General features: G+C 42.3%; 1 protein-coding gene across 2 annotated transcripts in view; it reads right to left on the minus strand.

The window, feature by feature from the left end:
- Positions 1 to 15061, minus strand: part of MAP2K5 (mitogen-activated protein kinase kinase 5) — a 288293-nt gene that overhangs the window by 216539 nt on the left and 56693 nt on the right. For both annotated transcript variants that reach the window (XM_075535636.1, XM_075535635.1), the window contains exons 4-6: positions 9312 to 9381; positions 4632 to 4672; positions 3623 to 3690 (exon numbers count right to left, since the gene is read on the minus strand). In XM_075535636.1, coding sequence (XP_075391751.1) covers positions 3623 to 3690; positions 4632 to 4672; positions 9312 to 9381 — 179 coding nt within the window. The remainder of the gene's footprint in view (positions 1 to 3622; positions 3691 to 4631; positions 4673 to 9311; positions 9382 to 15061) is intronic.

The following is a 15061-nucleotide window of genomic DNA, read 5'->3' on the forward strand; positions in this document are numbered from 1 at the left end:
CACTATGCTAGGAAGAAAACACAGATGCCCCAGGACTACCAGGCTTCAAAGGAGCTGGTCCACTCTACCTCCTCCTCTCTCCCCTGCACGCTGTAAACCCTTACCCAACACCAAACCCTCCCCTGCTCCCTAGCCAAACCTACTTCCAAACCCACTCAGTTTAAAAAAAAAATCATTTTACTGGGCTCATACAACTCTTATCACAATCCATACATACATCAATTGTGTAAAGCACCCTTATACATTCAATCCATGCCTTCACTTACGGCCCTGCCTCTGTCTGAACACATTACTGCCTCCTCGGGCTCTCTCTCTTCACACCTGGCTCGTTTCCTGGATACCACTTGCTCTAGGTGTGATTATTTGTATTCCCTGTAGATAGCAAGCTCCAGAGGATAAGGACCACAACTGTCTACTTTTCTTCTTTTAAAAAACCATTTTATTGTGGACTCGTGCAACTCTTATCACAATCCATCCATCCATGCATCCACTGTGTCCAGCACATTTGTACATTTGTTGCCATCATCATTCTCAAAACATTTTCTTTCTACTTGCACCCTTGGGATACCCTCATTTTTTACCCTTCCTCACCCAAGCTCCCTCCCTCACAAATCACTGATAATTTACAAATTATTATTTTTCCATGTCTTCCACTGTCCAAAGTCTCCCTTCACCCAGTTTTCTGTTGTCCGTCCTCCAGGGAGGGAGTTATTGTTTGGTTATTGATTGGTTCCCCCCTTTTCCCTCCACCTTTCCCTTACCCTCCTGGTATATGCAGTCTCATTTACTAGTCCTGAGGGGTTTATCTGTCCTGGATTCCCTGTGTTTCCAGCTCTTATGTGTACCACTGTACATCCTCTGGTCTAGCCAGATTTGTAAGATAGAATTGGGATCATGATAGTGGGTGGGGAGGGAGAATTTAAGAACTAGAGGAAAGTTGTATGTTTCATGGTTGCTACACTGCACCCTGACTGGCTTGTCTCCTCCCTGAGGCCCTTTTGTAAGGGGATGTCCAGTTGCCTAACAAATGGACTTTGGGTCTCCCCTCCGTACTCCCCTTGATCCCTTCAACACCTCCTAATCACACAGGCTGGTGTGCTTCTCCCATGTGGGCTTTGTTGCTTCTCAGTTAGATGGCCGCTTGTCTACCTTCAAGCCTTTAAGATCCCAGACACTACATCTTTTGATAGCCAGGCACCATCAGCTTTCTTCCCCACATTTGCTTATGCACCCATTTGTCTTCAGCGATCATATTGGGGAAGTGAGTACACAATGAAATGATTTTTTGTTCTTTGATGCCTGATAACTGATCTCTTTGGCACCTCATGATCCCACAGGCTGGTGTGCTTCTTCCATGTGGGCTTTGTTGTTGCTCAGCTACATGGCCGCTTATTTACCTTTAAGTCTTTAAGACCCTAGATGCTATATCTTTTGATAGCTGGGCACCATCAGCTTTCTTCACCACATTTACTTATGCACCCGCTTTGCCTTCAATGATCGTGTCAGGAAGGTGAGCATCATTGAATGCCAGTTTAATAGAACAAAGTGTTCTTGCACTGAAGGAGTACTTGAGTGGAGGTCGAATGTCCATCTGCCACCTTAATACTAAACCTATAAATATATACACATAGATCTTTTTCCACATCCTCATATATAAATATATTTACATATGTACATGCCATTATTTTGATCTCTATAAATGCCCTTTGCCTCCTAGTTCTTTCCTCTATTTCCTTTTACTTTCCTCTTGTCCCACTGTCATGCTCAGCCTTCATTTGGGTTACAGTAATTCTTCTTGGTTTCATTGCCCTTGATCAAACCCTACCAGGCCTCCTACACCCTCCTTCACTAAAGTACTCCGGTGCACCTAAAGACTAGGAGCCACTCGATACATATCTGTTGATTAATTATCAACACGGGGTAAAGGATATAAGCACCTTCAAGTGGAATATTAAAATCACCTGTGGGACTTTTCAAATCACCCCCACCCCATCATAACAGGAATCACCCCAGAACAAACTGTCATTGCTTTGGGGAGATCGCATTACCACACTATCCCTGAGGCAAAAGGCTGTATCAGAACGCTGCACACGTTTAGGTCAGATGGTCTCTGAATTTCTGTCCAGCCTGAAGAGTGCATGAAGACGTTGTTTTTTAAGAAACAACACCAAGTCAGTCAGAGCGCAGCCACCTGAGAAAGCCCAAGCTGTTTGCTCTTCAAGGCTCACGGTCAACCTGACTTGATTACACTTTTCTGGGAATAGTGGTGATCATTACATGTCCTGTCTTCTCTGAGTTGAATGTAACAAGTGGCCCTCCACCCTGCTGCACCCTGGATCCCATGTGTGGAGAGTGGAGCTGGAAAGTATGAACCCACAGGGCCCATTCTTTAGTGAGAACACATCCCTGGTGGCATCGTGGGTTAATGTTGGGCCACTAACAGGTCAGCAGTGCAGAAGCACCAGCTAGCCGCTACCTGGGGAGAGGCAAGGCCTTCTGCTTCCATATGCAGTGACCCACAGGGGCAATTCTCCCCGTCCCCCGGGGTCACCAGGAGTCCGCAATGACTGCAAGACAGTGGAGTCGGTGTGTGCGCGTGCTGGTGGGCGAATACGGTGAGGCCCAGCGATTGAGGAAGTGACTTTGGTGTGAATATCCAGGGAGTAAACAGAAAGTCAGAAGCAGCAGAGGGAAGGTCTTCAAGGGAAAGCTGAAACTACATCCCATCCAAAAACTACAGCCCTACATCCAGGGAAACCTCAGCACTGAGTAGAGGGATTTTCGGCTTGATGTTAGCTTTTCAGGCAGCAGCGCAAATATGTTCACGTGGAACAATCGCCTTTGAAGTACTATCTTCGAGTACAGTTAGAGGATGCTGGCTTCTGGAGAACTGGATGCATAACTGGAATGACCTGGGATACTACCGGCATCAGTAGATCCCCTCACTTCACAACCAGCACGGTCTGGCTGTGAAAGACTCTGGGCTTGCAGGAGGAATGCTTTGAACAGGGCTCTGTCTTGAGTAGCTCCTTCATGGTGGGCGAAGGTAGCTTTCTTCTAGCATAATTTAAATTTCTTGAACCAAGACACAAGGCGGCTGAATTGAAATGTCATCACTCAATTCTTTCCTTGCCTCTTTCTCATGAAGATGCTGGCGGCTGACACTGCCGAAATGTGCCCAAGAGAAAAGTAGTGAGCGGTGTACAACTTACCAGCCAGCTCCACGATGGCATTACAGTTCCAGCGTGATCTGGAGACCATACAGCAAAACCAGGCCACAGCCAAAATTCATAGTTTAACATATCTGATTTCATCTTCCACCATTTGTCTGTCATTGTGAAAATGGCACAGGACTGGGCAGTGTTCTGCTGGACACAGGGTCACTGTGAATCGGAACCGACTTGGCAGCACCTAACAACAATACATTGCATCTTGGTATGTTAGGTCCTTTTCTCTGCAGCCAATACTTAACTAGGGTTATCAAGCCAGTCAAATTTCTTCTAAGTCGCTTACACTTCTTGGGGGGGTCTCGTGGAACAGAACTGTCATCCCACAGCTTCTACCCTCCGCCCTGGCTCGGTACCTAACCATGCTCACGGGCACCTTCCCTGCTACTTCTCACCTACTGCTCGGCAGTGACTCTGAGACCGCGGGGCTGCTGTGTTGGGAGGGTCCAGCCCGGGTGTTCACCTACAAGTAAGAAAGAATCTTGATCAGTCTTGTGCGCTGAGGACACAGTTCTAATTAACCTATAACTTGCCACAATTTTCCCATCTCACTATGAAGGCTAATTAGCTTGTTGCTAAACAGGCCTGGTTGGAGTCTATTCACTAGATAGGTTACAGAACCGTACAACCTGTATATTACATAAGTCTCTGCTCATCTCCATTAATCAGATATTTAGTTAAACCATGCTGGAAAAGGATACACAAGGAAATTTAAAAAAATTTTTTTTTCTAATGAACTGTTGTAGAACACATACAAAAACAACATTGCTCAAAACCTAAATCAGGAATGTATCCAGCAGCTAGTCATGAACCTGAAGTTATATCCTCCCAGCTCTAAACCCAAGCAGAATACGGAAGAATGTTTCTTAGTCCCTGAAAAATGAGGTTCAAATCATGAATTCTAAAATGGCTGAGCCTACTACAATAGCCATCTTTTCTTTCAAATGGGAAGCATTCAGCAGAAACTCAGAATTTAAAATACACAGAACAATGAAAAGACATTAAATAGATATATGTACCGAGCATAAATATGTCAGAAGAAGAGGTGGGTAGTCTGTGCACAATATGCTTATGTGCTTAATTAATCAATGAAATGAGGCCTTTAGTCTGGCTCCAATAAATCTCTGTAGAGACCAGGACCTGGGGTCATCATAAAGAAACTGACCAGCGGAGCAATTCCAAATAATAAAGAACCTGAATCCCTGCATCCAAATATAGACACGTATGGGGAGCAACTGCTAGCAATGGATCCCCTCCTCCGCCCGTTTAAAAAAAAAGAAAGAAAGAAAGAAAGGATCGCTTGTCAGAGCTTGAGAAAGTGCAGTTTTATTTGACATTTCAATAAGTGGAACACAGCATTACAAATCCATCTAACTTTACTGAAACAATTATTGAAATTCGTACCTTCAGGCCATGTATGTTCCGTTCCCCAGGAGGCTTGCAGGCTGAAACAGTAATTGACTAAATTGTGGAACACATCAGGGCCATTTACAAATTTGCTCAAAATGAATCGTTTAAAAAGAAATGAGGGTGACACCAAAATTAGCAGAGAGAAATGATTGAAAAGTGGCTCCCAAGACCCAAAGTGGGAATTATGAGCCAGGGTTTTTAACTTGCAGAAGTGAGCATTTATAAAGGCAAAGAGCTTTTTGACACTACCTCATATAAATTCCAATTTCTGCTTAAAACATATAAAAATCAAGTTAACTGAACCAAAATGATTATAGGTTCCATTCATAACTCAAATTTCTTCAATCTCTCTCCCTCAATTATACTGTGTATTTGCCGTCACCTAGGCTACACCGAAAATACCTAACATTATTGTTTATTGGTTTTTGTTTTTTGTTTTCTGTGGGTGAAATACTGGTGAGGCAGGAACGATAAAGAAAAGTTTTTCATGCCAGAGAGATAACTAGAAACCCAGACATGGAATATTCAAATTTGAAGACAAGTTTATGATATCATGGCAGGCTATAAAAAGACAGAGATATAAATAATTTTACTACTTTGCTTCCATGTCTTCACATCTGATCTTATTTAGGTAATAATGAGGTCTAAAGATAAAGCGCTGGTAAACAAACCAAAAATCAAACGCCCATCCAGTCAATTCTAAAAGACAATTCCTTGACACCATCTTGAATTACGTGTTAGTACTTTTCCAAATCAGCATATGCTTCTTCATCAAATGCTAAAAATACAAAAGCTTTCCGCCCATGTTGTGGACTGCTTCCTTTTGGAAACTACAGTACCCCACAAATTGAATGTTAAGGGGTCGCCAATTTTGATGGATTGTTTAGGGAAGGATGAATTTGATTTCCTTCTTTTTTCTCTCTCTCTCACTCTCTCAGAAGTATATGTACTTTTTTCTTTCTCTTTCTGACAAGAAACAGTAGTTTATTAATAAGATGATGCATGTCATAATTACAAAGAATATCAGTTGCTTTAATTTTATGTTTCCAGTAAATGTGCACTTATTACATGGTTTTCTTAGAAAATCTACCCAAACCATAATTCAGCATCTTTATCTATTATTAAATAAATTATAAGACTCCAATTCTAAATTCCTTAAAATGGAAATTAACTTTTTGACTAAAGTAACAGTCACATTGGATGCCTGACCTTGAGGGGCTATCAATACTTCCTAAGGCAATAAATACTTCAGAGTATTTTCACTGAGGTAACCAGGGTGTTCATATACTTCACTTAATATGGGAGTGGCTAGCCAAAGGACTTGGAATCCACAGTGATCCAGCACTCAACTGCTAACCAAAAGGTCGCTGCTTCCTGGGACAGTGATGAGGTATTCTGACCCCATGAAGGCTCACAGCCTAGGGAACCCCACAGGTAATTCTGTCCTACAGGGGCACTCTGAGTAGAAATCCACTTAGGGGCAGTGGGTTCGGTTTGGTCAACCAAGAGATTTAGAGACAATATGAACTTCTTCTCTTCCATCTGCCTCCCTCCTCACCTGGCTTATCAAACCTTTATGACCGGACAACCTGAACTATATTCCAAAAACCCAGTAACATCATATTTCTTAACGCTAGAGAGTCTAAAGCTAGTCAATTTTCACACAGGTTAATATTTAACCTACCTTCTTATTTACAGAGTGGGCTAAGGCAGTTGTGCCACACACAGTGAAAACACCTAAAGTCAGAACAGAATCACCCCACCTACTCACTCAATCTCAACATGGCGTGGGGCCTGGGCAATACATATTCTGAAGTTTCTCACCAGACAGGTCAATCCAAAACCGAACTCACTGCCATTGCGTTGATCCTGACTCATGACGACGTCACGTGTGACAGAGTACAGCTGACCTCTAGAAATGACGTCACGTGTGACAGAGTACAGCTGACCTCTAGAGGCTTTCTCGGCTGTCATCTTTACAGAAGCAGGCCGGCTGGACTTTTCTGTACAGCGCTGCTGGGCAGGATCACACCTTCAACCTCTCGATGGGAGGCAAGTGCAAGTGCAAGCCAACCATTTGAGCAACTAGGCAGGCCAGGTAAAACACCCGTACTGCAACTATCAAAATTTTATAAATTCACCTACTTGTACTTATTACAGATGAATAGATCGGGAACAGCCAATAAGACTAAAAAGAACTTTAAAAAAGAGAGAGAGAGGCAAGGAGACTGAGTCTCCCATATTTTGAAAAATGTTAAGTATGTCCTGGAAAGACTATAGTTAATAGATTAAATATATAAGGGGTCTAGGTAGGGGCCCTAGTGGTGTGGTGAGTTAAGCATTAAGCTGCTAACCACAAGGTTGGCAGTTCAAAACCACCATCTACTCCACTGGTGAAAGATGAGGCTTTCCACTTCTGCAAAGAGCTACACTCTCAGAAACCCACATGGGTAGTTCCAGTTCTACCCTGTCCTATAGGGTTGCCATGAGTGGGCAGCAAGTCGATACTATTCAGCTTGGTCTGAAGAGTGGGCTCTGGAGGAGCCCTGTTGGCATGGTGGCTTTACAAGTCGGGCTGCTATCCACAAGGTCAGCAGTTCAAACTCACCAGATGATCCAAGATAGAATGACAAGGCTTTCTGCTCCTGTGAAGATTTATAGCTTCAGAAGCCCACAGGAGCAGTTCTACCCTGTCCTATAGGGTCGCTATGAGTTGGAACTGGCTCAATGGCAGCAAGATGAGGTGAGAAGGTTCTGTGCTGAGACTAGGTGATACTAATATCCGGTCTCCTTTTATAGTCTCCCTACAACGTACTCTTCTTTCCCACCTACCAAGTCCTACAGACTCCCACCATGCACACTCTAGTACACGTTTAACTTCCTGTCCTTCTGCTGAAAGCAAGTTATTATTTAAACAAAAGTCTCATGCACGGTAGGTAGTAAGCACTAAGAAGTGGTGCAACCCTGAGGTTACTTAACCTCTCTGAACTTTAATATCCTCATCTTTAAAATGACAACATTCTCACCTTAAAAATGGAAAAGGAAAAAAGTAAAATAAAATATAGGGTTCATTCCAACAAAGCCAGAATGTCTTGCTCACTCACTGCATCAAGCAGATTTCGACTCACGGCGAGTCTACCGGGCAAGGTAGAACTGCCCTGTGGGTTCCCAAGGCTGTAAGCTAGAAAGCCTTACCCTTTTCCCAAATAGCAGCTGGTGATTTCAAACTCGTGACCTCTCACTTAGCAGCCCAATGAGCAACCCACTGGGCCACCAGAACACCTCCAAGGAGGGAAGTAATGAGAGGGAGTTTTCAGCTGGTTTTTAAAAAGATTATTTTCTACTGGGGAAACAATTTTGAAACCTGAGAAGGTGCTCCAGAACATTAAAAACAACCTACAGCCTTAATTTGGCCTAATCCACAGAAATGACAATACAAGGGGGCTGCAAAAAGTCCGTGGGAAAAGGCTCCCTTGTATTCCTTATTCTTTTTCAGTGTTTAATCTTCAGGTACAAGGGAATTGAATTAATCGTAATCTCTGTTTCAGAAACACTGTCAATAACCTGTAAATGGCTTTTTAAAAATTATTATTTGTTAAGCTCTTTAATTAGTAATTTATTAATAATGTAATAAGCATGACAATCTTACCACCTAATCAAAAGCAAGCAATGTTGCTTCACTCTAGAATCCAGATTTCATGAACTGGTCTTTGGAGACTTTATCGGTACAACTAAGTGCCTACTGGTTAATTGAGGCTTTCAAACTTCAGAGAAGAGTTACAGGTAATAAAAGTCTAGAATGTTTAATTGGAAAACTCATACGATGATTATTTGTACAGTATCAGTTAAGGAAGGTAAGTTTAACTTTGAATTATTTTAATTAAGTCATTTCAAGAAGAGTTATTTGGAGAATTTCTTTATCTGTTCCATCAATTTTTAAAAAAACCTGGAATCCAAGTGGGGCAATGGATAGCAGATGAAAATTGTAATGGTTTTATATAATTAAACTGTTATTTTTCAGTTATTCAAATTGGGAAAGCATGTCTATACACAATTAAATAACCATATTGGACAAAGGCTAATACTTAACAGGGAGTTCTTTGAATAAATTATTCACTAAAATTCATTCTATTTCCTGAAATTTTTGGATACTAAATCAAATTGTCATTTGAGATTTTTTTTTCATTTTTTTAAGATGCCACTTACAGATACCAAGTGCCAACGATTCTACCAAAAATCTCTCCCCGAAACATCTCTGTCAATCTCTCCTCTTCCCTGGTGACTTTCTACCCTGGAGCCTCCCTGACTGCCCTCCTGAGCCACAACTCAAACATACCGACAACTGCAGGCTCTGCTTTTGCCTTGAGTTTAAAAACCGTGTGGACCCCAAAAAGAGCACTTGACAGGAATGTAAGTATGCACTTCAAAAACAGAACAAGACACCCAGAAAACAAAACCAATCTAGTTAGTTTAATTTACTTTAGTAAATTAGATATTTTATCTGCTATAACTATAATACAGCCTGCAATCCCTGTGATAATGAATACTTCTTTTGTCTTTTCAAATTAAGAGCTAAACATCATGTTATGTGCATTTAAACCTTTGGAAAACATAACTGTTGATGAAACAGTTTGCTGAAATAATCATTGTTGATTAGAATTTGTTCAACATTACCTCTTGGAAATATCTGCAGAGGCTCTATTAACTGTCCATTTACTTGCTGCTCCATTACTGTGGAATAATACTGCAAAGAGATTACAGAAAGAGATTACTCAGTAATGTATGAATACTGGAACAGACACTTTGGGTTGTTTAATTCATAGTACTTTTAAAAATTGCTGGTAAACACATAACAGCCTTGAGAACACTTTTTCCCTATCTGCACATCAAAATGACTATTGGGGATCCTCAGGATCGAAAGTCCAGGAAGATGTAGTTTCCCAGACAGCCATTTATCTTTAATAGGAAAAGTGTTGATTAAGACTTCAGATTAGCGCCTAATCTCTACGCGTATTTGAAAATTATAGGTATTTACAATGACACAGAATGTATTTTAGTGGAATTTTATTCCTTTTTGCCAAATTGCCTCTTATTCTTTCCACCTGGATTTTACTAAGCAAAATGAGGACACTTTACATTTGGCTTGATTCTACATACCAGCTAGTTAATCAAATACTATTCATATATAAAATACATAGGTCATAGACATCTAAATCAGAGAGATGGCCGAATTAGCAAAATAGAGATGAGTCAGCCAATGAGTACCGGATTGATAGGATATAAAGGGAGCCTTCAGCAAATCAGAGTAAAACATGGTTTTTATGCTTTAGTCTTATAAACACTTTAGTAGAGGCCAAATTTCACCGTCAAAGCTGACTCCTCCAAAATAAATATCCAAGTGAAATACGTTCCTTCAAAATATAAAACATTCAGTAGCGTGTATTAGAGTTCAAGTCCCTTGTTCCTCAATATGCTAATTGGAGCATCCGTCCACCTAACTTGAGGATAATCCTCCTGTACTCCACCTCTTTTAACCCTAGACAAACAACAAAGTGATGCTCCTGGTGGGAAAATATTGATGATGAAGAAAGCTGGTCTTGTGTTTTGATTGGCTGTCATGGAGGACAATATCCCTTCGATCCTTTCCATGTAGGAATGTCATTTTAAAGAGATGTAGAAAGGGCTCTTTTGGGAAGATGCATGTACATATATCTTCCTATAGCTTTTCTGTACAGTTAATAAAGATCAAGTTATCTTTAAAGGTTAACCATCACATTTTGCATCATCTTAGGGCTCACAAGTTAACAAGTTGAGATACTTTGTCCTAACAACAACTAAGACAGAAGTGGGCATTAAATAGCTAGAGTGATGTAAGTGTGCCCTGTTCCCCAAAGGCTTTCACACAGTAGAGGAAGCCAGCCCTCTCCTCTCCTGGACCCACAGACTGATGTGGGCATGCAGCATAAACAGGTGCAGCCTGCTTTCAGAAATACACACGGAGGCGCGTGTCTTTCAGGAGGCTGTGTTCCTTGAAACCACAGAAATACAGCCCTTGCCATTACTCACATGGCGCTGACAAGTAAGTGAAATATCAATCATGCAGGCTGTCAACCTTGTGGGACAGCAATAACTGTTAACAAGTAGTCTGGAAAAATTGTCCGAAAATGACTTGTCCTCAGCACACAAGTATTTGAGCTTGCCATGGAAAATTAAGATGCCGGTGGCTATTTGGAACATTGCTCAGGTATTCTTCTTAATGGGAAATTTGCCGGTTATTGATCCACGGCATGTACCCCCTTGCTTCTGGAAGGCTGCAAGCAACTTTCCAATCAGTGGCTGTCAAAAAAATGACTGCCTTTTTATACTGATACAAGACAACAACAGTGGCGGCATTCTCCGATGGCTAATGCGTTTCTTTAATTAACTGCATGGACATTAGGCTAGTAATTTCAGTTACTACTTCGCCACAGTCCCAGGAACCAAAGAAAACATAGTATCTGTATGCTTTACCTAACAAATTAATTATATTGTTGTCTGAAAGCGGTGCTTGAGGTCAAGTTTGAAAACAAATAACCTCAAATGTAAAGGGTCAGTCCAGGTGCAATGCATTTCCCCCCACTATAAAACCCTGCATGCATGAAATTGACCTGTTTTCAAACTTTATTTATTTACATCACCGATAAATAAATAAAAATGGTTTCCCTTTCGTTTCAGATCTGTGCCAAATTCGCTGGAACTGGCAAAACTATCATTTTGTTATCATTGCAGGGATTGCTTAGAAATCTATAAACATCTCTGTGATGAATGTAGCCACGGTAATGCATTAAATAGACACCTAACATTTTCTATAAAGCAAGTAGTTGGGAGTTTGGTTTTGCTTTGCACGGTTCTCCTGAATCCAAGGAATGTTTTCTGCTGTTGGGACACTGGGTTTGATCTGTCCTTGCATGAACACAATGAAGCAATCTGCCACCGAGGGTGAACAATAACCATAAACACCGAAGCCACTGCCATGGGGTCCAATCCGACTTACTGGGACCCCATAGGACAGAGTAGAGCTTTCTCCAGTGCTATCAAGCTTCACGATGCAGCTGTTGGGTTTGAACTGCGAACCTTTCAGTTAGCCATCTAGAGTTTTAACCATGGTGCCACCAGGGTTCCTGGAAATCCTGCAAAAGATGGCAGTTAAATCCAAAGCATGTGCCTATTCTGCACAATTGACCTCTGAAGAGCAGAGTTAGTTAGATCTGACCTCGGGCTGGGTGGCCCCAACCTGCAAGCTTGTGTCACCTGTAGATAGCAGGTGATGAGCTCTCCTCCAATGCTGATGTCACATTCTGCTTCATAGACTCCAGCTTCTCTGAGGATTGCTCAGCACACAGACTGAATAAAATGGTGAGGGAGTACAACCCTCACATACACCTTTCCTGACTTTTAACAAGACAGTCTTAGCGTGCTCTGGTTGTACAACTTCTTTTTGATCGACGCACAAGTTCTCCCTGAGCACAACGAAGTGTTTTGGAATTCCTGTCCTTCTCAAGGTTATCCATAGTTTGTTATGATCCAGACAGTCGAATGCCTTTGCACAGTCAATAAAACACAAGTGAACATCTTTCTGGTATCCTTTGCTCTCAGCCAAGATCCATGTGATGTCAGCAACGATATCCCCCGTTCCATGTCCTCTTAGGAATTCAGCCCGAACGTCTGGCAGCCGCACCATGTCTGCTGCAACTGTTGTTGGATGGTCTTCGGCAAAACTGCACGTGCATATGATACTATTGGCACCCCCCCGCAGCCTCCCCCATATTTTAAGCCTTCTGTTGGGTCGCTTCTCTCTGGAATGTGTGTGAGTATGAGTCTCCTCTCGTCAGTTGGCCAAGTAACTGTCCTCCAATTGCAGGGCATAGACTGTTATACAGGCTCATGCCAAAGAAACTCGGGAGGCCCAAGGTCAAAGTGCAGTGACAGAACTCGCACTGCAACCGCTATTGGTGGATAAGAAAACTGTACATGAGATATAAGCCTCCTAAAACACGGTTTGACACAATACAAACCGTAGCATTTCCTCCTGGGTAGAAATGTTCCAGCATTTACAAATACAATACTAATCATGTATAAAAAGTATAAAATAATTGCACTCACACTGAATGCACCCGCAATAGTTATAAAATATATTTTCTGCTGGTATCATGGATTGAATTGTGTCTCCTCACAATACGTATCCATTTGGCAGGCTACAATTCCCAGAACTGTGTGGCTGCCCTCCATTTTGTGATGTGGAGTAATTACCCTTTATTTTGGGAAGAGCTATAGATCCTAACCTCTAAATGTTCATAAGGCAAGGTTAGTAAGAGGTGTATCAACCTTACAAACGGGTATGATTCAAGTTACACTCTTACACCTTGACCCTAGTCATGAACTTACTCAGGTCCCACCTTTCTGTAAGTCACACTTCTATCTCAGAAGCAATCAAAGGAGAAGTAAGCAGAGAATAAAGGAATTTCACCAAGAAAGAAGAGCCAGGAGTGGAGCATATCCTTTGGAACCAGGATCCCTCGGCTGAGAAATTTCTAGGCCCAAGGGAAGATTGATGCTAAGACTAGTGGGTCTTTTTAAGGAACGCTGGTCCCACGTATATTGAAAGGAGCCAATGGAGAGAGAAGGCTATCAATCCCCTGGAGCAGCTCATCTGAATTGGTACATAGAGCCTCTTAAAACTGAGAGAAGAATGGGTGTGGGTCAAAGCCATCCACTGTGGAATCTCGATCTAGCAGCACTGGATCACTAAGACAGCTGGTATCCCCTGCACAATTCGTTACATGCACTAATTGCAGCAATAATCAATAAGCCAACTCAGTAAAAGATTAATCAGTTTTGTGATTGCAAATGGAATCTCCAGCACCAGTCTCAAATTAGTTTCAGAGTCCCTCGGAGATATTCTTCAAAATCTTTAAACAATTTTAATAAGGATGTGACAAAGTTTAGCACAGTTATCCAAAAATCTGATTAATTTGAAACAGAGGGCCAGATTCGACCAGGGGACAGCAAGGACAGTTTTTGGCTTTGTTTTCAGTGCAAGCTTATCAAACAGTCTTCATCTTTGTTATGAACCTAATTCTAATTCCAAACAACACAATTCAATCGATAATTACAATCTTGTTTTTACTTCATGGAAATCTGCCATATAAAACTTGGGAGTTCCAAAACAGGACAGCTGGACTTTACAGGGTGCAACTTCTCATTTAAAGACGAGGGAGAGACAAAGAGTTTAAGAAAGAGTCAAAAAAGACCCTCCCCGGCTGAACACCTACTGTGCGCCCGTCTCTCTTGTATGCATCTACATTTCTTCATTTCCCTTCTAACAAGCTCATTCTGGAATGCCATCCCTTCGACTCCAGGGAAGAAGCAAATGGTCCTTTCGTACTCAGCCCCCACCCAACATAAAACATGTTTACTATTGGGGTTAAAAGGCAGGTTGTCTCAATTTGTCTCATGCCTCAAAAAAGTGTACCTGAATAAACCAGGTTTCAGGGTGGAGTGTGGAGCTGGCAGAGCCTGGCTTCTCCATCTATCCTGTGTGGGTCCAACCATGTCACCCAATCTATCAAGAGCCCGGAGACGCAGGGATAGCGTGTGGCTATGCACGAGACCTGAGCTGGCCCTGCCTGTCTGGTTTCAGGAGCCTCTTGTTTTCAGCCGACCTCTTAGTCACTTCACTTGGTGTCCAGTGAGTGCTCCCCCACCCCCCCCCCGCACCCCTTCTTTAACTGCTAGAGTTCCCCATGGGTTTTACCAACCTTCTCTTCTCATTTTATACTCTCCTTGAGTTACTTCAGCCACTTCAAAGGTTTCAATTACCAGAGGAGTCATTAAGACTAATTAGGAGCTGATGAATCACAAATCTTTACTTCCAGCCCAGATTTCTCTCCCAAGATTCGGAACATATCCAATTGGTTGTCCAGAGGCTCTTTAAAATCAACAGGGCCAATAAAACTGAATTCCCTACTTCTCCCACTCCTCCCTCGTGCCCTCAAATCTGCCGTCTGCCACCTGAGTTCACCATCTCAATGAAGAGCATCACCACGACCAAGGTTCCCGAATGAGACATCAGAACAAGTTCTAACCGTCTCTCCTTCTTCCCCGTGTTCAGTTCATCTGGGCTTATTAACGCTACACCTCCCAACTTCGTAAGTTTGTGCTGGGCCACCTTCACTTGGGCAGTCCCAGGTCTCTCCCAAACCCCACCCCCAAGTCACTCTCCAGATTACAGCCAGAAACATGAAATTTGACTGTGTCCTTCCTCTCTTCTCTTAGGCCAGTGGTTCTCAACCTTCCTCCTGCCGCGGCCCTTTCACACAGCTCCTCATGTGTGGTGACCCCCTACAACCATAACATTATTTTCGTTGCTATTTCATCACTGTCAT

This window comes from Tenrec ecaudatus, chromosome 17 (assembly GCF_050624435.1).
Source record: "Tenrec ecaudatus isolate mTenEca1 chromosome 17, mTenEca1.hap1, whole genome shotgun sequence".
Taxonomy (NCBI): domain Eukaryota; kingdom Metazoa; phylum Chordata; class Mammalia; order Afrosoricida; family Tenrecidae; genus Tenrec; species Tenrec ecaudatus.